This window comes from Malurus melanocephalus, unplaced genomic scaffold (genome assembly GCF_030028575.1).
Source record: "Malurus melanocephalus ecotype Western Australia unplaced genomic scaffold, MMel_1.1 scaffold_96, whole genome shotgun sequence".
NCBI lineage: Eukaryota > Metazoa > Chordata > Aves > Passeriformes > Maluridae > Malurus > Malurus melanocephalus.
The window spans coordinates 210,760-237,454 of NW_026623328.1; the positions used below are offsets into that span (position 1 = coordinate 210,760).

At 41.3% G+C, this 26,695-nt stretch overlaps 1 protein-coding gene across 5 annotated transcripts in view; it reads left to right on the plus strand.

Annotated features, from left to right (window-relative positions):
- The window catches only part of TLN2 (talin 2), a 142,393-nt gene that overhangs the window by 70,790 nt on the left and 44,908 nt on the right, over nucleotides 1–26,695 (plus strand). For all 5 annotated transcript variants that reach the window (XM_057368620.1, XM_057368619.1, XM_057368622.1 and 2 more), the window contains 20 exons: nucleotides 2,044–2,120; nucleotides 3,729–3,909; nucleotides 4,900–5,013; nucleotides 5,651–5,759; nucleotides 6,377–6,585; nucleotides 6,726–6,824; nucleotides 7,889–8,056; nucleotides 8,172–8,466; nucleotides 9,364–9,530; nucleotides 10,604–10,732; nucleotides 11,586–11,699; nucleotides 13,489–13,602; nucleotides 14,874–15,008; nucleotides 15,920–16,048; nucleotides 16,451–16,553; nucleotides 18,107–18,315; nucleotides 19,116–19,235; nucleotides 20,090–20,287; nucleotides 22,345–22,484; nucleotides 25,209–25,302. In XM_057368620.1, the coding sequence (XP_057224603.1) occupies nucleotides 2,044–2,120; nucleotides 3,729–3,909; nucleotides 4,900–5,013; nucleotides 5,651–5,759; nucleotides 6,377–6,585; nucleotides 6,726–6,824; nucleotides 7,889–8,056; nucleotides 8,172–8,466; nucleotides 9,364–9,530; nucleotides 10,604–10,732; nucleotides 11,586–11,699; nucleotides 13,489–13,602; nucleotides 14,874–15,008; nucleotides 15,920–16,048; nucleotides 16,451–16,553; nucleotides 18,107–18,315; nucleotides 19,116–19,235; nucleotides 20,090–20,287; nucleotides 22,345–22,484; nucleotides 25,209–25,302 (2,904 nt within the window). The remainder of the gene's footprint in view (nucleotides 1–2,043; nucleotides 2,121–3,728; nucleotides 3,910–4,899; nucleotides 5,014–5,650; nucleotides 5,760–6,376; nucleotides 6,586–6,725; nucleotides 6,825–7,888; nucleotides 8,057–8,171; nucleotides 8,467–9,363; nucleotides 9,531–10,603; nucleotides 10,733–11,585; nucleotides 11,700–13,488; nucleotides 13,603–14,873; nucleotides 15,009–15,919; nucleotides 16,049–16,450; nucleotides 16,554–18,106; nucleotides 18,316–19,115; nucleotides 19,236–20,089; nucleotides 20,288–22,344; nucleotides 22,485–25,208; nucleotides 25,303–26,695) is intronic.

The following is a 26,695-nucleotide window of genomic DNA, read 5'->3' on the forward strand; positions in this document are numbered from 1 at the left end:
TGAGTGCATATCCAGGGAAGAGTCCACAACTTCAACTATGGATTTTAAGCTATGGTCCAAAGTGATGAGTCAGGTGGCAAAAATTACCCTAGAAACAATATTTAAAACTTCAGCAAGGACTACACAGTAGCTGTCCAGGTATTCTTGTATATAAAGCATCAAAGCTGAGAAAGTTTTTTGGCCAGAAAAACAAACCAAAAAGCCCCAACAGTACATTTAAAAACACTGTGATTGGTAAAGCAGAGAATTAGACCTCAGTTGTACAGAGGGAAAAAAAATCAGTGTTTGTGAAGAGGCCAGACTGCCTTGAAACTGGTTTCTATGGAATGTGTCTGGCAGGAGAGAGGAAGGGCTGATACACATCTCCAGTATTCAAAACATTCCCAAGCAAGCAAGTGCAACAGCAAAAAATTGCAAGTTTGCCAACAAACATGGAGTTGAATGGTCACATTCTAAGCACGTTGTRTAGAAACGTGAGGTGTTCCAAACAGCACTGATTGCTTCTTGTCAAATTTTGACTTTATTAGCATTCAACCAAACTACATCATTATTTGCTGTAATAGATTTTMGTGGTCAGAAATCACATAGTTAAGTAGCCCAGAAGAATTTATTGCCATTGTTCATGTGAGCAGTGTAGGATGCAGCATCAAGTGTTACGTAAGAAGAGGCTGAGGAGGATTGCCAGAATTCATCACACAGAATTCATCACATGCCTTTTCCTCTGAGGCTGTCAGGCTCAGGTTTAATAAACATCAAATAAATTGCAGGTTTCTGTAGATGGTTGAAAACTGAATTCAAAACTAGCTTTGCTCGCTAGTGCCAAATGAAAGCAGCCTTCTGTCTTGATAGAATACAAGTGTGTAATTTCCACTCCCAGTCCTTTGATTTTTTTTTTTTTACTCTTACCATCTGCTGACACAGTCAGTTTAAAATGAATGAATTAGGAGCAGGTTAAAGCGTAAACACCCATGATTCATAGGAGAAGCTGCAGTGCACAGTTGTCGAGCCCACRTTATCTCTGTGATGGATGCCTCAAGGTGGGATTTAATGCTTTTAGTTACATAATGTTAATTCTTTGTGTGTTTTGGACTGGTCCAACTCATTKTTTCCAGTGTGCATTGATAGGTACATTTTTTTTAAGGTGTTATTAGTACATTGTTGTCCCTCACCTTCACCCAACCCTTCATGTCCTGTGGTGTTAGTGATAGTGGTTAATCAGGTGACAGGGAACCTGGAACTTGAGTAGCTTATATCTGAATTAAAAACAGTCGAGTTTTTTTACTTCACCTTATTATGGAAGTAAGGCACAATCTTGACTAGAAATAGGAAGTTTCAGTTCCTGCATAAAATCAAACTCTTATAGTAAGAATTTTTTTCTCCAAAATTGTGTGTTCATATAGATGTGCATGAGAAATTCCTGTTGAATGTGCCCAAGGTCATAGTGGATACTCCTCTATTTATATACATTGATATAGATTCAGAATACAAATCATGTGGCAAGGTGGAAAGCTGACAGTTTCTCTGCACTAGGCAACAAGTAGAAATAGATTTTTTTTATAAGGCACTGTTTCCATGATTTGCAGTTTCCTGTTGTTTCTAGTGATTTRGACTTACTGCTCTTACATACATTTACCTCCCTCAGGACTAAAATAATCCTACTTCATGAAGTCAGACTGTCGTGAAGTATCTATGATAAAATAACGTGGAGACAATATTGAATTTATTGTCTTTACTTACAGATATGTATTTCCTACTGTAGGTAGCACCATATAGTAACATTTCAGCACTTTCCTTGTACCTTTGTTCAAAAAGGCAGCAACAGGCTTTTCTCCTTTATGTACTTCATCTGCCAGGACTTAAACCTGGGCTGTGAAAGAGCTCCTTTCTCCAGTGGAGGTCATATTGTCACTGCCCAAAAGCACAGTGTTCAGCACAAGGCTCTAAAGTCATTCAGTGAATTTTGTGATAAATGGCAGGGAAATGGTGGAGACAAAGCAAAAAACAACACACATCRTTTAACTTACTATTTTTTTCCCCCTCCAGAAACAAAGTAAAGATAGATTTGGGCTTGAAGGTGATGAGGAATCAACCATGTTGGAAGAATCTGTTTCACCTAAGAAGTGAGTGCATGCAACAGGAGRAAATGGTTTGTCTTTAAGAGCACCACATTTAGTCGTGGGAGCTTTTTCAAATGAAGCAGTACAGTTATTACGTTAAAGAATGGTTTTTTACAGAGAATTTCAGTAGAAGGAAGTACTATCCCCAGGCAATTCAGCAGGCTCCTAGCTTCATTCAAGGATTGAAAAGCAGCTATTTGTCACAACATTGGTGGTTAGAGCAACCAAGAGTGGTGGCAGTTTGTGCTAACTTGACCCTTGAACCAAGGCACTCAGGTGCAATTCAGTGAAATGCTGGRGCAGAGAGGGTGACAATGAAGCAAAGCTGAAAACGTTGTAGTGTTTTTTTCATCTTCATGTAGCATTTACAAGGTTTTAGCAGCTTGTGTCTGCTAGTTCCAGCGTTTCCAGTAGATTTGACTCCTTGCAGTTTAGTTGTACACAGGGTTATGAACAGAGCTGGCTTATTTCACCAGCCAGACCCATCAGATGTGTGCTGTGGATAAAGAGAAGTCAGGGTTTGGTACAGGTAGGTCAGGTWATGGTTTTGATGGGGGAGTAACTGAACATGGCAAAACACAGAACTGTAGAGCTGGCCACACTCTTGGAAAGGAAAGTCAAATCTTTCTGTGCAGTGAGAGAGTAGAAACAGATTTGTGACATTATAAGCTGTAATGAGCTATTCAGGTCTCTTCTTGGAGCTCTTGAGGGTGGCAGTGTCAGCAGTGTGTATGTGAAAAGTCTGTTTGATTTATTGTTAAGCATACGGTTTATATGAGATAAACTTGTTAGATATTTCWTGTGGCCTTATGGGAAATTTCAACTTTTGATGGATCACACATGTTCAGATGTGCTTTATTTTGACATGGCCTTTCCAAATCACTTACGGAATATACTGTTAGCTCAGTGCTGTGCAGAGAAGCCCAAAACTTATAGTAGATAAATACAAGATTTTTTCACAGTTGAAATCACTTTTTTTTTTTTCCTCAGCAGAGTGTTGTTGTTAAAGCCTGAATTTCTGTCAACGCTTCTAGCTATTAAAGCTTGAATCATGTTTAAATATGAGCAGTATATCTGGCAAAGCAGTTCCTGACTGTGCATGGCAGTAACTTTATTTATTATTCTSCAGCCCATTATTTGATCGACTGCCAGATTATTTGCAAGTACTGTGTGTGCTTGGGCGTATAAAGGGGGAACAAAGTTTTTATCCCAGTTTTAGGGAGTGCTTGCAAAAGACATTCCACAAGGTTCATCTGTTGATCATCCTATGATAGAACTGAAATGAAGCAGTTGTTATGCCATAAACCTTGTTCTGGTCCTGTCTGCCATGCATCTAAAAGGGATAAAGCTCTTGTCCCGTGTATAACAGAGCTGCATGYTGCCATCTTTCCTTGGTGCCTGATCATTAGTGCTGTTAGTGACTGATCTGCCATGAGCCCCAGATTATCTTTTTCCTAATATGTTAGAAAATGACCAGAAAGAAAAACCGTAAGTTTTTCTAGCTTCTCCAAATGTTATGAAATGCAATTTAAAATCCTAGAGGAAGAAGAGCTGACAGAACTCAGGATTCTTGCAGGAGCTCAGTGRTTATGTGTTGGGTGTTTTTTGCAGACCCACCATTCTGCAGCAGCAGTTCAACCGCACCGGGAAGGTGGAGCACGGCTCCGTGGCGCTGCCGGCCGTCATGCGCTCCGGCTCCAGTGGCCCCGAGACKTTCAACATTGGCATCATGCCTTCTCCCCAGCAACAAGTCACAACTGGCCAGATGCACAGAGGACACATGCCCCCACTTGTGAGAAAYCTCCTTGTTCCATGTTTGAAACCTGTCTGTGCAGCAAGTTGTCAGAAACAGCCAGGGGTCCTGGCTGTAACTTCCTGTTTCACCAAACATAAGTTTTGAGTATCCTTTAAATATTTAGGGKGTTACATTTTGACTTATTTCCTCATTTTGTTTATAGCAGGCTCTTCCAGCCTTTTCTTTACTTCTAGGTAGTTAAAACTAATATTCAAAAGGGAAAAAAATGTTCACAGATGGGCAAAAGAAAGTAATTTTAAGKATAAGGCTTACTTTTAGCATATCACTAGCCCAGCAACTTAGAAATTTTTTAGCAGKCTTAAAGCTGATAGTGCTTTTTTCCATTTAAATTGAAAGACTTTCACAAGCCCTAAACAGTATTTAGAGAGTATAATAAGTGCTTAAAATCACGACATCCATGTGCAGTGGGTTGACTGTGGCTGTTTGCCATGCCCAGCATGGGGCAGCCCCTGGCTGATTCTGCCAGAGCCAAACCCTTGCCACAGACACCCAATACAGACAGCATCCTGCTCGGTCTAAACCCCTTCAGTTTGCTGTTAGCTTGTGCATATTGATGACAATTTAGTTTTTTAGAATTGTCCTTGATTGCATTGGGAGGCAGTCCCAGGAAATCAGAAGTGATTTCCCAGAAGCAAATTGAGTTTTCATGTTCCTCAAGTGCAGGTCAGTGAGACAGCTCCRTGGGTTTGTGTGTGTCTGTTGGCCATTGTTGGAGCTGAGAAAGCTGAGCACATCATATGTGCTGAAAGTACTGGGGAGTATAAAATGGAATAAGCAGAATCAAAATAGTGTGAGAGGAGTTGGAGAGCTTTGCTTTCTCCATTGCACCAGGGGAAAGGCAGCTCTCTGAAATGGCCTGGTGTGGTTGCTGCACTGCTGTCACTCAGGGTCTCCTCATGCACGTGTAACATGTACTTGAAGAGCCCTCTGGACACAGCACAGCCATTATCTTGCTCTGCCTTGCAGACCTCAGCTCAGCAGGCCCTGATGGGCACCATCAACACCAGCATGCATGCAGTTCAGCAGGCCCAGGCTGACCTSAGTGAAGTGGATAACCTGCCACCTCTGGGGCAGGACATGGTGAGTCCTGATCCACACAGGAAGGAGCCTTCGTGCTTTGGGGTGTTCACAGATCACTTTAGTCATTGTCCCCGGATCCAAAGGGATCCTGCTAAGGCTTTTAAAATGGGATAAAAATTTTGTGCTCTCATTAAGGAATTCATGTGCAGTTTCCACCTCACCCTAATCAATCTCCTGAGACCAGATGTAGCAGAGTKTCTTGCATGAACATGCCAGAATGCTATAGTTTTGTGGGCATATGTACAGTTAAACACAAACTATGGGCAGTATTTATGGGGGGACTGACTGCCTCTCAGAGGCATGGGAAATAAGAACAAAATATGATTCTGTTGTTCTTGATCCGGGTTAAGGCAGGAGGACAGAGCAAGAAGGTTATTGCTTATGGGGGACTGTCAGTCAAGGGTGTTTAGCCTTGCTTATGGCATTTACCTTAAAAGGGCAGCTGTTGACATGGGAGAGCAAATCTGTAGTGAATTAATCAGCAGAAGAAAATGCTTGYTYCCATATTTCACTGTGAGAGCTTGCTGGTTGTTTTCTCTTTCACTTTTAGAAGTTCACAAAGGAATGGGAGAYGTACATAGCATCTTACAGAACCTCACTGCAGTCCTTAATTCTTCTTTTTGTTATTGCTTTTCAGGCATCAAGAGTATGGGTTCAGAACAAGGTTGATGAATCAAAACATGAAATACACTCTCAGGTTGATGCAATCACTGCAGGAACTGCATCTGTTGTTAACCTTACAGCAGGTAAATTTTAATGTGAAGGATTTCCTTGCAGTCTCCTATCTATCTGTCCATCTAAATCAAACACACCAGTAGCTAACTGTATTGATGATATCCTTCCCAACACAATTTTTTGTATCTTCAGTTTCTCTAAAGGTGTAACAACCAGTGAAGATAAAATGTAACTTGCTTATTCCCCAAAGTAGAGAGTGTTTACAAGGTTACTACAAAAAGCATTATTGATCTGGYAGTTGTTAAGGAGAGATTACATTTTTATTGACAGTGTTTTCTTTTTCTTCAGCAAATTACAGGTTGAGGGAACTGTGAGTGGCTTAAAGGGGACAAGACTGATTTACCATAGGTTCTTTCAGTATGGAAAGATGCTGAAACTGTGGACTTCTCAGGAAATTGCATTGATTGAAGAGAAATTCTTCTAGAGGATAGATTATTGCAGAAGAAATGTAGAAATCAGAAAGTTTATAGCAGTCTAATTTTTTGTAAGTGGCAAATTACTTAGTAGGCATTGCTTGGCTGTCTTGAAATGTCTTTWATCTCTCACCAGTGTGTAGCTTGTTGCAGCTGCCCCCGTTTCCCTTTCAGCCACTAAAGCATTCTGATCATTGAAAAACATTGCTCTGCAGGAGACCCGGTTGACACGGATTACACTGCTGTGGGATGTGCAATTACAACCATCTCTTCCAACCTCACTGAGATGTCCAAAGGTGTCAAACTGCTTGCTGCTCTCATGGATGATGAAGTTGGAAGCGGAGAAGACCTCCTGAAAGCTGCTCGAACCTTGGCCAGTGCTGTCTCAGACTTGCTGAAGGCTGTGCAGCCTACTTCAGGAGAGGTGAGTGTAGAAAAACTTCCCAGCTTCCCTTTTTGGCCATATTGTTTGCATGCTAATGTGGAAGTTCCTTGAGGAAATCTAAAATTCAAGTAAAGCTCATTTTCTTTGAATTAATGCATTTCACTGTTGCCTCTTGCCAGCCTCGCCAGACAGTTTTGACTGCAGCTGGAAGCATTGGACAAGCAAGCGGGGAGCTCCTGAGACAAATTGGAGAGAATGAAACAGATGAAAGGTTCCAGGTAATGAGGGKGCTTGTCACTGTCAGAACTGTGCAGTTCTGTAATGAGATCCCTGCATTAAACCAGGCTTCCCAAAGCTTTGTTAGAAAATTCTAGAGTTTCTCTATGCTGATTGAGGTGAATCCATTTTGAAGTTGTTTTTATTTGCAGAATCACWAAGTGCTGATTTCCTAAGAACCCCTACTTCAATCTGTGCATCATAAAGATGCTCTTGTGCTTCATGGAGAGCATTTTGTACTGTTATTTCTTCTCATTAAAYATAGAGGTTTTCACCTAAGTGTTGGCTGTATCTGTATGTGTACACTTAAACCAGAAGTTAACAGAATCTTTTGGTAAACAGAATGGAAGAAAATCATTGCATTACGAACACAGTTTCTCTAAGATGAATAGTAGCTTCAATTATAAATTCATAATGCGTTATTACTTAACAGTGTATGTTATTAGTGTGAGACCATTATTTTTTAAATGCTCTGTTAAAAATATGTCTGGATTTTTTCACTGAATGCCAAGGACAGGTTTGCCTCAGAACCAAGGGCAAATATGTTTAAGCTGCAGATAGACCTCTGGTGTGCACCTTGTGCAAGGTGTCTGCTAATAGAGCTTACAGGCTGYTTTTATCACTTCATCCACCAGTAACTCGTTCTGCAAGCTTCATCATAGTTCTCATTTGTATTCCTGGTTGAATATGTGTAGCAGCCCTTGGCTAAGAGAAAGAATCTAAGCATTCTTATCTGTCTTATGGAGTGTTGGAGAAGGTGGGTAAGGAAAGGGATARTTTATCGTATTTAAAAGCAACACAAAAAGTAGTGGATTTAATTTTTGAAATACAAGATTTTCTGCCTGCTGTGAAGTTGMAAATATAAGTAAGTGTAATGGAAGTGGTTTTTTTACTGGAAGGCCAGGTCATTTAACAGTACAGGCATTTGGAAGACTCCATCCCACTAAAAAACTGAGGTATATGGAATGYAGGATTTGAAGTGGAGAAATGGGAAAAAATTATTTGAACTTTGTGATTGCAGGAAATAACACCTGAGAGTGTTTTAATGTCCCATTTACTTTTCCAGGACGTTCTGATGAGTTTGGCCAAAGCTGTTGCCAACGCTGCTGCCATGTTGGTGCTGAAGGCCAAGAACGTAGCCCAGGTGGCAGAGGACACGGTCCTGCAGAACAGGGTCATTGCTGCTGCTACCCAGTGTGCACTCTCCACTTCCCAGCTGGTGGCTTGTGCCAAGGTGAGGCACTGGTGCTGGGGAAGGGCAGAGCATCGTGTCCAGTGAGTGTATTCTCAGTGGGAACGGACTGTGTTCAGTGAGCCTTTTCTGAACGCTCTGGGTGCTCTCCCTGCAGGTGGTGAGTCCCACCATCAGCTCCCCCGTGTGTCAGGAGCAGCTGATCGAGGCAGGGAAGCTGGTGGACCGTTCCGTGGAGAACTGCGTGCGGGCGTGCCAGGCTGCCACGGATGACACGGAGCTGCTGAAGCAGGTCGGTGCCGCCGCCAGCATCGTCAGCCAGGCGCTCAATGACCTCCTGCAGCACGTGCGCCAGTTCGCCAGCCGCGGAGAGCCCATCGGCCGCTACGACCAGGCCACCGACACCATCATGTGCGTCACCGAGAGCATCTTCAGCTCCATGGGAGACGCTGGTGAGTTCCTCCAGGAGCAGCAGCGTGCCACCGTGCAACTTGCACGTCAAGGAAATAAAAATCCTTCTCTGATGTTTTGTGTTTCTAAGCTAGTGCTGTCGTGATGGGTTATGGTCCCAGCCTGTAACATAAATCAGAGCAGGCACACAGCTGTGTGCTAGATAGAATGAGTATTCTCTGAAGACAGTCAATACCATGCTAAAGGAGAGCTGTAATTTTTGTCTGTTTTCTGCCACTGCTTCACTTCATAGAATTGTATAGCTATTTCTCATCTCCAAATATGCAGACAGGCACCTGGGCAAGTACTTGACAGTGATGGGCTTTATTAAACATAGATTTTGTTGTAGGTTTTTAAATTTACTTCTGCTTTTTTTTTCTGAGATGTTTCTAAACAGTGCAGCTTCTAGAACAAGATACAAGATGTTTTTCCCTGAAACGATCTTAAAGGTGCTAAGTGTCTTCTGACAAAATTCTTAATTTGTGTTAGGAGATAATGCTGCAAAAACACAGGAGAAAGATGGGTAATTTTTATTAAAGGATAAAATTGGCTGTGATTTGAGAGCAAAAATATTCATCTTTACTGGGGCAGGAATTTCCTTGAACTGTATCTTCAAAATGACCTAAAAATAATGATAGTGTGTTCTTGTCTTACTMTCTAGATTACAAGTACTACATTTTTTTTCTTAATCTCCACTGTAGTAGTTTCTACATAGTCATTTATGTTGCTATCCAAAATTGGTTTATGAAACTTCCAAGTTACGTGAGCTGTATGTATATAATTTTCAAGTAMAAAAATACTTCAGGAAATGTAACTTCATTTTGTGAAACGATGATGAATTTTGAAACCAAGACTGAAATGCAGAGAGGAGAAGGTAAAARTGCAGCTGTGTTCCCCAGGTGAAATGGTGAGGCAGGCCCGGGTGCTGGCTCAGGCCACCTCTGATCTCGTCAATGCCATGAGGTCTGATGCCGAAGCAGAGATTGACATGGAGAACTCCAAGAAGCTTCTGGCTGCTGCAAAGCTCCTGGCAGATTCCACTGCCCGCATGGTTGAAGCTGCAAAGGTACCAGGAAAATGACCTGTCAGCTAAAAACTGGGAGGTTATACATAAAGAGGAGATGGTATGTGGGATTTGTAAGTAGGATCTGGCTGATAGTGAAGATGGTTTATCTTATCCTGTAAAAGCCTGGCATTTAGTGACTTACCCTAGATACATTCCAAAAACCAATTTATTAGCTACCTMGATGGTTTTGGTTTTTAAAGCCCTTCTTACACTGCCTTTGCTTTCCTGTGTGCATGGTGGTCATGACTCAAGACATGTGGGGCAGTCACTACCAGCCCTGAGCCCTGCTGTGGTGCAGGGTGTTGTGCCAGTGCAAATGGAGCAACAGAACCACAGCATCTCTTACTGGAGTCATTACAAAGCAGCTCCCCTGTCTAAGGAGCAGTTTCCTCCACCTGGGGAATCTTGCCTATGTTGTTCCCTGTCTCCTCATGTTCACAAGAGAGACARATATCTAACTTTTCTTTCCTTTCTGTGCTGGAACCCTATTTCAATCTGCTAGGGAGGAATATGTCCTTTGAATTGTTTCSCAAGTCCTGCACTGAAATGATTTTTACAGCAGCCCGTATTGCTGTGACTCCAGAAGGCCTGTATGCCTGGCTGCCTATCCTTGACTTTCCAGTACTTTCTCAGACTTCAGATGGAGAAAACCTACTCAAGGTGTTAAACCTCAAGTTTAGAACTGCAGTTACTGAAAGACATACTGAATTGGGAATTTTAAAAACTGGTTTTTTTTTCAAAAACCTATATTCATACAAGCACATTATTACAGATCATAGGGGAAACAGGTTACACAGACTTTWTTCCCAAGCACCTCTAGTGGTGTATGAAGCAACTGTTCAGCTTTCTTCTTCCAAGTACCAGACATAGACAGTAACAACCTTCCATTAGAAACAAACTTTGTGCTTTGAAGTTTGGTAATACTTTAGAGTTCTAACTTTCCTTGTGATAATCTAAGGAAAATGAATGCTGATGTAGCAGGCGCTGTCTGATCTTAAGCCTTGACGTTCATCCCCATTTTCTCCAATAATTTTTACTCAGATTTACAGTTTTTGCTTGGAAATTTTGTGCAGGGAGCTGCTGCCAATCCTGAAAATGAGGATCAACAACAGCGTCTGAGAGAAGCAGCAGAGGGACTGCGGGTTGCCACAAATGCTGCTGCACAGAATGCCATCAAGAAGAAAATTGTCAACAGATTAGAGGTTGGAAAACGGATAGTGTTGTATTTTCAGCTTGCTCCCTTTTGATAATCAGTATCTGTAGATAATTTAAAGAAAGAAGAAATGCATATTTCAGTAAAAGTGCTAAGCRTGGAATAACAGTGCTGTAAACTCAGTTCCAGAGTATAAGGTTTAGAATTAGAGATGCCAGTATATCATAACATAGTCCTCAGAAGACTAAGCAACTTGAATCACGGATGGGGTAAAGGGGTGTAAGGATTGTGCTCAGATGGCATTTGATTGTGGCCTAGTCCTAAAATGAAACAGCTGAGCTTGAACTGCTTCGTTGCTGTTTCTTCACAATGCTTTTAGATTCAGGATCTTCACAGTGCTTTTAGACTCAGGATCTTCACAGTGCTTTTAGACTCAGGAATACCAGTATTTTGTACCCCTGTGTCATTTTAATATCTTTGTCTTTGCCATAAAGCAGTCTCAGCAGAAATTGGCTCCCTTGAGTCCTGGGTCAGAGGTATCAATGGAGCAGTGCATGAAGCACTGCGTGTACTTTGCCTGTTTTCTCTGGCTTTCRTAAGCTAATTGTTTAGAGCATTTCTGCTCTTTGTAGTTGACTTCTTTTCCTCCATTGAAACSTAAGCTATGAAGGAGTAAGAGCATAGAATGCTTCTAATTCTGCCTTTATTGGCAAATTAGAGATGGATAAGTGTTCATTTTCACCCTGAGAGAAGAGAAATCCTGGTTTTCCTTAAGGCAAATCAAATTAAGGGATAAAATGTATTAATCAATGTTGTTACTGTCAAAGTTTCCTATAATGTGYGTTTCACCCTCTGAATTAGCCAGAGTTTTGCCACTGATTTATCTTTCTTTTTCTCCAAAGATTGCAGCTAAACAAGCTGCAGCTGCTGCCACTCAGACTATTGCAGCTTCTCAGAATGCAGCTGTTTCCAACAAGAACACAGCAGCCCACCAGCAACTCGTGCAGAGCTGCAAGGTAAACACAGCACAACCCAYGACAAATAACTCCTGAACTCTGCTTTATGGGCAACTGATGATCACCTTCTACAATATTGGTGCAACCTCAAAAGGAGCTTTAAATAAAAACTCCAGCACCACCCATCCGTTCATGTGCACGGATTCTGGAGAACCCTCATTTATTGTATGATCCATGCATTGCTGTTTGTAGAGCTGTTGTTAGAGCCATGTAATGCTTGGCTGTGACAAATAACCCTGCACACACCTTAGAGAAAGGATTCACCAGTGTGTATTTGCTGAGTAACAACCAACTCACTTGAAGTACTTCTGCTGCAAGTTTTGGTACAGATCAGGCAGTCATGGGACATATGGAGAGCCGTGCTGGAAGCATTGTACAGAGCAGTCCAATTGCTCAGGAATTTGTACCCTGACTGGGATTCYAAGTGTTGGCCATGCATTCAGTGTATGAGTGTGATCTTCAGCAGGGGAGTAGCTTTAGGCTCAAAACGAGCTGTTGGATGATACATGCAGTGAAATGTATGACTGAGGAACCAAGGTCTGCTGTGGGCCAAAGGTAACCTTTGGATTTTCTGTAAKGAAGGATAGTGATTTATACTATAATGGAGTGGAATTCCTGTTTAACATACCAGTTATATAATTGGTTATATAACTAACAACTGATTCTGCTATTCTGATGWACCACCTCCAAGCAACTGGGACCTTAAATGTCACCATAAAAACATGAGTTACAGACCTTCCTTCCTGTGGGGTTACAGTGAATTTTAGCTTGAAGTTAAAGCTGTAAGATTGCAGATTTCAAGGTGTGCCTGAAGTCAAACATGCTTTGGTAGTTCCAAGCTGGAATTCAGAGTCTGGTGAGAAGCTGTCCACTTTTGTGTTTAAGCCATATTTGCAAAAGACAGTGGAATGCAGAAGGATTTTCTTCTGCATCCAAGGGCAGTTATGTGGGGAACAAGAACAAAACCATTAAAGAAGGTATTGTTCAAAACCTCATTAACATTCTGCAATTCTTGYCATGGTGCAATCCTAAGAAATGCTGGATTTAATAATTTAGTTAGCTCAAGTGCACCTCCAAATTGTGTTGTAGAGAGCTGCGCTTTCAGTATGAATTTTAAAAAGCTCAATCTGATTACTATTGTTTAKTGTTCATTCTAATTTTGTCTTGATGCTCATTTATTACATAGCAGTGAAGATTCAGTATGTACTTTTTGACATTGTGTGGTGATGGTAATTTAGTATTGCACTGTTCAACTGTTACTGTGAAATGGATGGACAAGGACCATGAACATGGACAGTCCAGGAATAAAGGTCTAGCAATACACACTTGCAGATGGTGCAGCCATGCTATGAGGTTTGTGTTGCTGAAAGCCAAGGAAAAGTAGGCTGAGGTGCTTGTGTGTAAAATAGAATGTTTTTCTGAAAGCAGGACATCCTCTTGAAAAAATCTGTCACATCCACTGCTGGTGTTTAAACATGCAAAGGAAATAATTAAAAATCCTTGTTGTACATAATACTGTGTAAAAATCTTGGATTGTCTTAAAATAATAGGAGCCTTAAACTAATAAGTACATTAAATAAAGATTTCCTAGGTAGAATGTCTCTAAAAATATCCTGTTGTATATTAATTTGGTTCTGTGGAATCCTAAATGAATTCTATACACAAGAGTGTATTTTACTTAGGAATATTGCTGTTGTCTTTAAGGGGACTGGAAGAGAGCTTGTTTTGTTTTCAGAGGATTTTGAGTTTTTATTTATTTACTAAAATMTTTTCCCTTTGTTCATTTTAGAATGTTGCAGACCACATTCCTCAGYTGGTGCAGGGTGTAAGAGGAAGTCAAGCTCAGGCAGAAGACCTCAGTGCCCAGCTTGCTTTAATAAATTCCAGCCAGAATTTCCTTCAGGTGAAGTGAACCAATCATTGTAGTGGATGTAAAAAGCATTTTTTATGTTGCTGTGTGTTTTCATTTATGATAAATAATTAGTAAACTGTTAACAACCATGGGAAGAAGTTAATTGCTAACCATGAGCCATAGATTGGGAGCATTTCGTTTCTCCGGTTTTGTGGCTCAAATACATTGTATCTGTATTTGCAAACTCCTGGTAGTGAGGGTAGAAGTAAGGAGAAAAAGCTAATGTTTGTGGAGRAGAAACATTCATTGCTGCAGCACTTCCTTCTGTGAAAGTGTTTAAAGAGCAAGATGGAGAGAATTTAGCATCTTTCTAAGTAGAGCTCTGAATGTGTGAGAGGCTGTTGTAACTTTCTTGGGCAAGGCAAACTTAGCATTGCAGCAACAAGTTTCAGAATTCCTCAGAAATAAAAGGGAATATTACAATGGCTTTTTAGATATTAGCTTGCGTCATGGATCTAGATTGATGGTTTGGCCACAATACAAAATTTGACTCTGTGATTTTTTTAAAACATCTTAAAATGGGAAGCTAGAATACTGAGCATTGATAACAAATCTATTGGCTTCTTGTTGACATTACAAGAAATAAGACCAGAAAGCAATTCTGTCTGTAATGACGTGGTCATTACTTGGCACCACTTAGTCTTGCCTTAAATGTGATTGCTTTAGCAGGCTTTCATGGTCCCATGTAGACAGTGGGATCACAAACCTTGTTCTCAYTCTCTTTAAGAGTTTGCTCTGTGATTCCCTCTGGAGTCATTCACATGATTGATCCATCTCCCCTATGGCTGTATGGCTGTACAATGGTGATGATGAGAATTGGCCAAGATTTTTAGTTGTGTTATCCCTGTGCAGAAGCGTTGCTTGAATTACAATTTTAACTTCATAGCGTTTTGGCTGAGGCTAATATTTAGAAAYGTAGAAATTTGTCATCTCTGCCACCCAGTCTTGATTGTACTACATGAATGCTGAGTGGCAAAATTTCACATTTCAGTATTTTTAAGTTGTCTACATGAGTACTCAAAGGCCTTGGGCAGACATTGGAACCAGTGAAGTAGTCATTGTCCTAGTAAAACACAGATGGGTCCTGTGACAGAGCTAGGACAGGGTGCTCCAGCTTAAGGAAAAGTAGTGGGGTGGTCCTTAAAGAAAAATCTAGAAACCTCATTAGTCTGAATGGAGGAGGCAGTTTGTTTATTGAATCCGAAGCCTTCTTTAAAGAAAATAAGCTGGTAAAACCGTGTTCCCTGTTGTTCTTTGAACAGCCTGGAAGTAAAATGGTGGCATCTGCTAAAGCTGCTGTCCCCACAGTGACTGATCAAGCAGCAGCAATGCAGCTCAGTCARTGTGCCAAGAACCTTGCTACCAGCTTAGCTGAGCTGAGAACTGCCTCGCAGAAGGTAGGTGRATGCTGGTTTGATCAGCTGGAACAAGAGGCTTTGTGTCTCCCCTGAGGGAATGGCTCATGCTCGGGCAGGTTCAGCTCTCACTGCTCTGTGCTTGCTTTGCTCAGGTCCCTGGTGGCCTCTGTATCTGGGGAGAAGGGGGAGGGAGAGGTGACAAGAACATTGTGACTTCTGCTCCCCTTGCTGTGCCAGACAAATGTGAGCAGAGTGTACAGAGCAGCTCATCAAGGCTCTGAGCTGCTGTTACATTTGAGGGAGAGCAGGGAAAAGGGAGCRTAACTCGTGTCCCACCAAACCAGTGAGAACCCAGCTGCAGCCCTGCTGTGCTCACTRTTGTAATTGTGAGGTGGAAACATTTCTAAAATTCAGGGGAGCACAGGCTCTCTGTTTCACTCACAGATTTCTTAAGTATGTGGGGCTTAAAAAATGCAAATGGAGTCTGCTCTTTTGTGTATGTGTGTGTGTACACTGAGGCTGAARCCAGGRTTGTAGCATGGAGGTGGCAGCAGCTGAGCTAAGYCTGGAATTTGCATCTTGTACTGAAGAATGGGCACATCAGGGGCTCAGTGTGACTTTAGGGATGCTTGGTGAGGCCACTGGCCCAAGGGGCAGCCTGGAATATAGCAATTACTGTCTCAGTCCTTGGCTGCTGTGAAGGGACATGTACACAAGCCAAGTGCTCCTCATTCCCCTGGTGCCTCCTAGCAGAGTGTTATTCTCTTTACAGACTGAGCTTATTGTGTGGGAGTTTGGAATTCATGATGTGTAACACTTAGAGGGCCCACAATGGCCTCTAAAGTAGGCAGAGAAATAATTTGGGAGGGGGAGATTAGATCTGAAGCATTTACTCTTTCTAAAATTTGCTTACAGCTGCTAACAGTGGTATTGATCTGATTTCTGAATAGGCTCATGAAGCTTGTGGCCCAATGGAAATCGATTCTGCTTTGAATACAGTCCAGACACTCAAAAATGAACTGCAAGATGCGAAGATGGCAGCTGTGGATGGACAGTTGAAACCTCTCCCAGGAGAAACTGTAATTGAATGATCTTCTTCATTTAAAAACAAAGTTAGCTGTTAAAAAATTTAAATATTAGAGGCAACCAAAGTCATGAGGCTTTGGATAATGATGATGCTGATGGGATTTTGCACTGATTCTCTTTAAAAAGAGTATATGCTATTACTACACCAGAAATATGTTCTGTGGTAGAGTTACTCCTAGGACTGTAGGGCCTTCTCTATTGAACAAATCAAAATTTTATTTCATTCTGAATAGGGGAAGCATGCTACTCAGGTTACAGAGAAACTGTGTGTGTTCAGTAGCTGAGGTGAAAGTTTAGATTTTTGTGGACTGAGGAGTTTTTTAGTACTATTTAGAAAACAAGCGTGTTTTAATTGAGCTTAAACTAAGTATTTTGTCCTTTGCAATTCTTTACAGCTTGAGAAATGCACTCAGGACCTGGGAAGCACATCCAAAGCAGTTGGTTCTTCAATGGCCCAGCTGTTAACTTGTGCTGCTCAGGGCAACGAGCACTACACAGGTACTGTTTCACTCATAATGTCTCTGTGAAACCTCTGCTTTCATCAAATACTTGATGAAAGGTGTTCTTATCATAGACTACTTAAATCAAGGAATTACTCAATTTTTTTTAGTGCTGACAGTGAATTGTGGTGAGTTACTAAGAATTGTTAGTGTGACATGTGCTTCATAAAAGAACAGTGGAGCAATCTGCTCTGTCTTTAATCAGAATAGATTGAGACATCTGTTGTTTTTATAAATATGTGCCATTGAAACTCTGTGAAGGGCAGAACTCAAATGTATTGCATTTTAAAGGTCAATGCCACTGGAAATGTTGTGTCCTTACAGACAGTTTAAAGGGTCTCTTGGATGTGTTTTGAAACAACAGGATATGAACGTAGTGGGGACAGCTCGGTGACAGTTAGAGCTGCATCTCTTCCTGGGTGTTACCAGTTCACATGTACAATCAGCTGCTCTGGCTGATTCATTGAGYACATTTGCATAGCTTGAGGTAAAGCCAGCAGGGAACCTGAGCCCACAGATTCTACRGTTTGTTTTTGTACCTGCACTTGTAGAAGCAAAAACCACATTAATAAGAAAAATGCTCTGCAGGGGGGACAAAAGTTAACTCACAGATATTTAAATGTTCTGTGTCCTTATTTCTGCAAGATATGAAAGCTGGTTTTGCAAAAGCCACCATTTTTTTCTAATACTACTGATAAAATGCATTATGGCAATTACCACTTCATTGGTTATAATTGCATCTGGGCTCTRGAACTAAGTCTTTCATTTAAGCAGATGGAATTGCATYGAGATGGCTYATGTTTCTATCACATAGTTAGGCAGAAGTATGCACTGGGCATCAGGCAAGGGAGTACAGATACTTTCAGCTGATAATGAATAGCTAAATGCAGTAGTTCTCCTATCAAGTTGTAGAAAACCCTATGAAGCAGTGAGTTCTTTTTCAATAATTTCATCAATAGAAGAAGGRGACCATTATTCATGTAGTCCTATGCAGTAGCACTGCAGTTGATGGGTGYCCTTTAATGCTGGTCAGACAGACCACAGAAACAAATTTTATTGCATCTTTTCTGTGATTTCCCTCAGTTTTTTTCACTGCTTTTATTCACGGTGATGTTAGATTATATGAAGTTGTATCATTCCTAATAATCTCTTTCTTGATTGCTTGAAGTTAAACTRTTGTTGTGCTGTGGCTCTGAACTCCTGTACACCATTCTTGCAGACAATCACTTTCACCCATACCCTGGAGTATGAGTTTCTCCTCATCTACAGGTTCTAGCTTTTCTTCTTTTCAGTGTTTCACTAAGATTTAGTCACTGGTGTAGAGAGCTGTGCCCACAATGCACTCTTTGTGCTATAACATTTGCTTTATGGCTTCACTACGGGCATCTTTAAACAAATGATACTGTGTATTTTAAGTGTTTGAAGATTTTCTTTTAAATTGCATTTGCAATGTTAATTTGCAATAGGATCRTTACCTGCAAGATCATGTAATAAAATCCCAAGATTGTCTTTAAGGGTACTAATAGAATTCTTGGTGAAATCTGACCATAGGAGTTGCTGCCAGAGAAACTGCTCAGGCCTTGAAGACTTTGGCTCAGGCAGCACGAGGGGTTGCAGCATCTACCAGTGACCCAGTGGCAGCACATGCAATGCTGGACTCAGCAAGGGATGTSATGGAAGGCTCTGCAATGCTGATCCAGGAGGCCAAGCAGGCCCTGGCTGCCCCGGGGGATGCAGACAGTCAGCAGAGATTAGCACAGGTAAGCTGGCACTGGAGCAGTTGCCTGAGTTGTCAAACACAAACAAACAGTGAATTTACTCTAAATGCAGCATTAAATAAGGAGAGAGAACAACAGAACATAAAGTTGCAAGGCATGTCAGCTTTCTATTCCTTTCAACAGCTCTCAGTAACACCATGCCTGTGTTAAACAATGCAGATGGTATAAAGTGTGGTATTTTAGTCATCTCTTAGAAAAATACACAAAAATTCAGCTCTCTGCTTTTACCCACAACATGTGTGAGGAGCCTGCTTATGAATACAAAAATGAGACAGCCATTAAACTGGTAATTTTCAAATAAAAGATCTRTATCCATGTTATATTCAAAAAGTGAGTGCATAATATCTTTGTATGTGGCACCACTGCATCTGCATGCTTTAAGGAATGACAGGTTCTTCTTTTACTGGTTTGAGAAGTTTTASAATTGGCCTGCATTGTAAATAATTTCTTATAATGATACTTTTGTTTTAATCAGAACTTTGTAAAAAGTAGCATGCAAAGAATTGCTGTGATTAGTATATAGTTAACTTTGGGGGCATTCCCTGATCTTCAGTGCTGCAGCCTTTATCCCAGGGGCCAGGAGCAGTTGTGGGGCTGTCAACACYTCTAGCAAATGGAGCCTAAAGACTGCAGGTCAGCAAGCTGAGAAAGTTGCAAGCCTCAAAAATAGTCCTGTGAGGGTCAGAATGTAGGAATTGCTGGCTGTGGAGTAAAGGCTGTGCCTTCTATTAATGAGCACTTAAGCCTCTCTCAGTGTGAATGTATTCACTTGTGTGTTGTAGGTGGCAAAAGCAGTGTCTCACTCCTTGAATAACTGTGTGAATTGTCTSCCTGGACAAAAGGATGTGGACGTGGCCTTAAAGAGTATCGGGGAATCCAGCAAGAAGCTCCTCGTTGATTCRGTAAGATGGCTTCTAACATGGAAATGAATTGCAGAAAGCTGAAGAGCAGATCTGGGTTGTCCATGTATCAAATCATTATTTAGTAAATGTACTCTAAGTATACTTCATGTAAGCTGTGTATAAGTTTATTCACCTTTAAACAGCTGCTATCTAGACTGAAATACTGTTTTTCTGGTTTTGTGGGCAAGGTGATAGGTGTCTGTGACTTCTGAAGACAATAATAAAATTACTGTCATAGGTTGGTATTAACTTTTTGGTTTTGATACTGGCAACTATGACTTAAAATTCTGAAGAATATGAAAATTAGAAAATTATTGTTCATCTCCCACCCACAAGTGATCAGTTCACTCGAAGTAGCATTGTGATCTGTCAAAAAGTGTTTGGTCATTTTGTGCAAAATTTTTTTTTATGTAAAAAACCCCTTTTTTTACGAATAACCCTTCATTCTGCACTGGTTATTTGCCAGATGGTTATATTGTTTGAACAGCTTTTTTTTCTGCACCTACCAGTGACCTCACTGTCCTGTGAATGAAGGAGGAATTCTATTTTGATATGTCTGTGCAATGCCTTTTGATAAAACCAGGAGGTTTTTACCAAACTGGTTTACCAGAGGGAGTTTTGAGTAATTCTGAAGAGCTGCCAATACTTGCATCCCTTRAAAAGCTTGCAGACTTGTCTGTCCCTTGAAAGGAACAGCAGGACACAAGTTGCTGGACAGATTGCTGGTTGACAGCTGTTCCATAGCTCCAGCCACTCTGTTGCTTTTGCTGTTCTCAACATGTGTTGAGCTCTCCAGTCATGAAAGGCTGGTGTGATGTGACAGACAATAAAATATTGAACTTGGTCTCTTACAGCTACCTCCAAGTTCCAAGTCATTTCAAGAAGCTCAGAGTGAACTGAACCAGGCAGCAGCAGACCTGAATCAGTCAGCTGGAGAAGTTGTCCATGCTACACGGGGCCAAAGTGGAGAGCTGGCTGCAGCCTCTGGGAAATTCAGTGATGACTTTGATGAATTCCTTGATGCTGGTATTGAAATGGCTGGCCAAGCACARGTAAGTTCTTGATCATGCTAATTGGGGGGTAGTGCTGGCCATAACCTCTGGCAGTGCAGTTCAGTGTTTGTGTAGCACTGCAGTGCAGGACAGTGGCTGCTGTGAGCCTGTCTGGATATGACAGGAGGTGTTTGGTATGAGGGACTCATCTCTAACTGGGTACCTGCAGTGAATGCAGCACTTCCATCTTCCAAGGATGTTGGTGTTTGTTCCTGTGTCCAGTCAGAAATACAACTTCATGCTCTTCTCTGTAGTTTCATAACTACCTTGAACTGTGTATCTGGAGGTGCAAAGCTGTGCTGAACCTCTCAGAGCCTGTGGAAAGGGTCGCTTCTATCTCAGTATGGAGCATAATTTATGTGACCACTGTTCAAAATTTAGCACCTTTCTTTGCTACTTTTGAAAGGCTTTAAATAGAAGAAGGAAAAGATGCTTTTTTGATATTGCTCCAGGGTGCTGTGGACAGAGTGGAGCAAGTATTTGAAAAGGGCTGCCTAAAATGCCATCCTTGCATCTGACAGGAAGCACTTGGACTTGTGTTTAGTGATTTAAAATCTGGCAGAGTTCTATTCTGATGAATTCTGACCATCAGCAGTGTTGTCACTTGTTGCYGAGCTTATTTCTTGGGTAGTCTTGGAACACGTTTGAGTTTATCTTACTGGGTACAGTTGTGCTGAGCTACAGTAATTGTTCATTTGGCAATGATTTAGCATAACAGTGTCTGTATGTAAAACGAGCTGTGTATCAGGAAAGGTGGGAGGACTTGCAGAAAAAAGCATCTGCCCATGGTTTTGCCCTGGTTAGTAGGAGGGYCCTGCAAACCTAAGAAATGATTGCYAAAGGAAAATGGCCAGAAGGTCCTGCATGTGTCAGTCCTTTGTAGTAATTTCTGAAGTGTCTCTCTAGAGAAGATACGTTGTAGGTAGAGCTGAGTAGAGAGATCTGACACTGGTTAGTGTTTATTCTCCATCAAAACTTCATCATCCAGGTGAGGATGTGTGCTGTGAGTTAAGCTCCATATACAGCTGACACTCTGAAAGTGAGTAGGAGTGAGCTACCTGACTGTCTCTTTAGCTGTGACCTTTTAGCTGTGTCTCTTTTAGCTCTGACTTTTAGAATGTTTTACTTGAGGCGATTCGATGAMGGCAAAGGTAGAAAATGCACTGTAAATGGCTGCTTGAAATGAGAAATCCAACTGCTGATGACCTTGTGGCCCTTGTGAATTAGCTTATTCTGCTGACAGGAGATGGGAACTATCCCGGTTATTAGCGGCTGATCTTTCAAAAGGGAAGCCTTCTGTGTGTAGGTGTTTGGCCTGAACAGAAGCAATACCAGGTATTTTGGATGACTAGCAAAAKGTAGGAGTAGGGAGGAAGTAGAATGTAGTAAATAGAGAGTAACAGCTATTCCTATCAGCTGAGTAGTATGCAACCTCTTTACATAAAACGGTGAACAGACTGTTAGAAAGAATGGGTTCACTTCTACTGATCATTGACAGAAGAATCTAGTCACAGCCATTTGCTGTGAAGATGCAATGCTTTCCTGTAACTGTATTTCAATGCAGGCTTCCCTTTCCAAGCAATGGTTTAAAATAAGTAATGGGACATCCAAGTCAGAAAGTTGAATGAAGTAGATGACTTTCTGGAGGATATTTTTGTGTGAGCAATCCCAGTTAGATGCTAGAGAGCCTGTGGGCTACACAGAATACAGAGAGTGCACACTGACTGAATAATGTGAAGCAGTTGTGCCAGGCAGAGACACAGAAGAGTCCTGACAACAAAAGCATTGTTCAACAAGTAGTAAAGTTTCTCCCTGGCTCATTTGTGAATACRACCATTGTTAGAAGCCAGGCTATTTGTTATAAGGGCCTTTTTCTGTTWTGTAAGTGAAGCTAGAGGCACCTGTCTGGGTGAACAGAGGCTTGGCCCATCCTTCTCTGGGCTCACGTATGTCACTGGTTTCAGGTGGATAAACAAACTGTGTTTCCATGKGTGGTTTTAGCACACTCTCTTAATGGCTAATTTTGTACTAAAYGTTATGCTGCTATGGCTTTCCAGACTAAAGAGGACCAGATTCAAGTCATAGGTAACCTCAAGAGCATCTCTATGGCTTCYAGCAAGCTGTTACTGGCTGCCAAGTCTCTGTCTGTTGATCCTGGAGCTCCAAATGCCAAGAACCTCTTAGCAGCAGCAGCAAGGTAAGGATGTGTTGCCTGCTTTATGTTCTGTGATATTTGCTTTTCTTTGTGGTATTTATATTGTGCTTGTATATTCTTCTGCTACTGWCAGTTGTCTGAGTGGCTGGAACCTGTAGATCTTCCATTTAAATGGAAGTAGGCGAGAGGAAAGTTGTTTATGTTGGAGTAGCTCCTGAGCTGGTGTAATTTGTTACCCTTGGTGGAAATAGGAACCAGCATTTGAAGACTTGGCTTGGTTTTCAAAGGAGCCTGTGTATTTTACATACTGTTTTCCCACCATCTGTGTCCTGACACAGGCAAAAGCTAACATTAAACCCCTCAATCTCTGAAAGAAAAGAAATTGARTAATATTCTTATACAGAATGTGCTTAAAAATCATATTGTAGCCACCTACYACTAACAGTGTGCATGTGTGTGAGATCGGGAGTGCTTGAAAGGATTGGATGCAACATTTCTGCAGTGGAGCATACCCTTTGCTTTAAGGATTATAAATCCACTCTCTCAGTAAAGAGCTTCCTTAAGAATTTACGCTACTCTACTTCATTGTCTTTTGATTTAAAAAAAATGGATGTCTATCTTGTATCCCTGGAAATTAACAGTGTCTATGAAAATTATAGATAACCAAAGACAGGCTGCTTAAAACTAARGGACTCACATGAGATCTTGTTACTGCTGCAGCATCAAACTGCTACAGATTTCTGCTTTAGGCTTGGAGCATTCCTGATTGGAGTGTAGAGGAATTGAGTGTCCCCAGTGAAACCCAGGTAGTTGTAAGTTCCTGCCAGGTTGGTATTCCCTCTATGGAAGCATGGAATAGAAAAAGGGGGATGAGCCAGATGGAGCCTTTAGCTGTTCTCTGTGTATGTGCCTGCACGTGTGAGACCTTCCACAGACACCACAGAACTGTGTCAAGTAAATACTGCRCCAGTTCTCAGTTTGTGTTTAAGATGCTGATGAGACACTGTATTTCCCTTCTCAATCCTCTGTGCTGGCTTGTGACAAGCTTGCCAGGGCTCTGTTCCCTTTCCCTATTAYGATATGATCAGGGTCAAATATTTTTACCTTTTTTCTCATGAAAATGAAAAAAAAAGAGGGATAGCTTCCTTATTATAAGATAGCTCTTTTCTTCTTCTATTTTTCTCTCATCATCTGTGGTACTGTGATTAGTCTTGGGTTTTCTTTTTTGGTTTTGCTTTGCCTTCTTCCCACTTTGCTCCAGCTGTAATAGACACTTCAGCTTTTTCAGTAGCTTTGTCATCTTTGTGGAGGCATTTTTGTGATTACCTGTGACAGGAGTGCAGCACTGGCTGAGTTCCCTGCAGGTCCAAGGATTTGTTATAGTTGATGAAAACAGATGCAGCCTTTAGAGTCCCAGAAGTCCTCTTGCACTCTGGGACCCGTGTTTGAGGGACCACCTTTCTGTTCTCCTGTGTCCAGGTGCTTTTCAGAGTAATGTTTGTACACTGAATGGATTGCTGCTGGAGGTACCTGGTGTGGAATAATGATATTCATGAGCCCACGTGGCATCATCTGCAAAGCTGATAATCCTCTCTCCTCAATTCTCTGAGGCAGTATGAATTGTATCTCAGATTAAAATCAACAGCAGATGATATTTTTGTGTGAAGCTTCCCTGGGAGTGAACAAAACTTTCAATTTTTGTCATTTATTCCTATGTGTGTAGGCAATGATATTTTTCTGATGCATAGAAATCACTGATGTTCAGCAGGTGAGCACCAGGTCCTCCACAGGGACACCAAAGCTGCTTAAAAGGGTAGAAGTCTCAGTTAAACAAGTATGTCTGTTAGTTTCCATTCTTTTTTGCCCAGAAATTTAATATAAACATAATATATGTAATGAGTACATCCTGTTTCCTTTTGTAAAGTAGGATACCATCCATCCAGGTAATCATGTTATTGATATGTTATCAAGTGCCTGTTTCTGAAAGGGAAAGCAATGCAAATGCTGTTCAGTTTTCAAGGCAGAGGAAAGCACGTTCTCCATGCACTCCAATTTCACTGATTTTCTCTCCTTCTAGATGCCACTTTCCTGGGTTGTTAGCTATTMGTCTAAAATGAATGTAGTTACCATGAATTTTGCCTATTATCAGAGCATTCATCAAAGACAGRTAGTGGCTGTTCTGTGTCAGGTTCAGCCATGTCCAAGAGCTGTAAACTCCCATAAGAACACAATGACTTTGCATAACTTATTCTCTGTGGATGTAAACCTGTGGGACAATGTCAGTTATTAAAGAGAAAAAAAACTATTTTGGTAACAGAGTAAAGAAATACATAGCAGGATTGTGTGTGTGTTATGTCAGACAAGACCTAAGACTTTGCTAGTGAAGGGTAAATAACATTTACTTTGCATTCAACCTTTGTTTTTCTATACCAGCCATTTGTTTCTGTATCCTTTAGGGCATCTGGGGTGGTAGCTGGGAAATGATTCAGTTGATTTGAGAGCTGGAGAAGTGCTGAAATGCCTTTCAGCAGCAATACCATGTCCTGTGCTGGTGTAATGGGTTGGCCTTGGCCTGCTGCAAATGGTGTTCTGTCCTTTGGAACCAATGTTTTCCCAGAGGTGCTGCCTGTTTGGTTGCTGGGCTCAGCCATGTAGTAGAAGATCCAAGTTTTTTATCTTTATGCTGTGTACCATTAATGACAAAAGTTGTACTAAGAGGAATAGTTCAACTTTAAAACCCACCTTTTTTCTTCCTACTCTCCTTAGAGCTGTGACTGAGAGTATAAACCAGCTCATCACTCTGTGCACCCAGCAAGCTCCTGGGCAGAAGGAATGTGATAATGCGCTCAGAGAACTGGAGGTATTAYTATATTTCAAAAGTTTTTATAAATAAAAGTGGGCCTCAAATGTTTATTCCCTTGTATTCTTTGAATAGCTCCTGTCATTGTCTTTTCATTTTATATCTGTGGTAGGCAGTTTAATTACATACGTGGTGAGCGTGGAACCCATGTAAACATCTTCTAGTTTTGGCCAGAATGAAATTTGCTACCCTGTCCCCATCTCCTCTTTCCTGCCCTGCAAAGGTACAGTTTAGTCCCTATTATTCATACTTACTGTGACTTCAAGAAGAATCATGATGAGATGGACATTTCTACTACCACCAGAGCATTGGAGGGAGCTGCAATACCTTGGGTTTTCCACTTGCAGGATGTTGTTACTGCCATCCCACTTTAGGATGATGTTTGCCATCTTTTCCCTTGACATTTCTTAGTGTAGATTTTTAATGCTTTGTTTCTGCCTTGCCTGTCAAACTGATACGCTGTGTGTGTCAGTACAGCCTCTGGCAAGGTGTATTCTTGATCTKGAGTGAAATGTTGGGCTGGTGAAATAGTGGGTCAAAGACCTAATTCCAAGAGTCCACTGATCACAGACAGGGCAACTTAGTAGGAAATAAAATCTTTTCATTTAAACTAGATGTTTGTTGTTTACTGTCAAGGTCAAAACATCCAGAGGTGACTGGCCTGTGTCAAGAGCATGAAATACCATTAAGCTTTTTACTTTTAGCCATTAGTACCAAAAGGATATAAAGGTCATTGCAATGCATTCCAGCATTGTGAGATTGCTTAATATGCGAGTCCATGGTTATCATGCCAAAATGTTGTAGGAGTTCTCCTAGGAGCTGCTTTGTCCTTTTGAATTCCTGTCTTCTTAAGTGCTCTCTCCTTGGTCAGAAGGACTGGCAACAAGTCCAAAAAACAGAAGCAGAAACCAGGGAATTGGGCTGTAATGTAAAGGAGCAAGCAGGGTGAATGAAGTGCTGTTTCTCAGAACTTCCTGAAAGAATGGTGGGGAGRTATCTGTGAAACAGCAGGGATGTGAAAGGTGAGAATTTCCAGCTAATRGGCCAGGGAAAACTGAGAGCTTAGAGGAGGAATTCTGCCTTAGTAARGCAGAATAGCCTCAAAAAGCCTTGCAGCGTTCTGTGCCAAGAGCACAGAATTTCACATCCTGGCATGGACTGTGAGCAGGGCCAGCAAGGGCTTAAGGAAAATCTGTAGCTTCTTGAACTTCCCAGAGCAGGAGAGTTAGCAAGAAGAGCCTGGGTGTATGGAATTGGATTAATTTCTGGAAAAAAGGAAACCAAGGCAAAAGCAYGCARTCCTGAAATCAGACTGGAGACTCAYAATAAAGTGGYTGGAGGAACTCAAGAAATTTTAGAAGTCTTAACTTTCAATTTCCCTTCACRATGATTA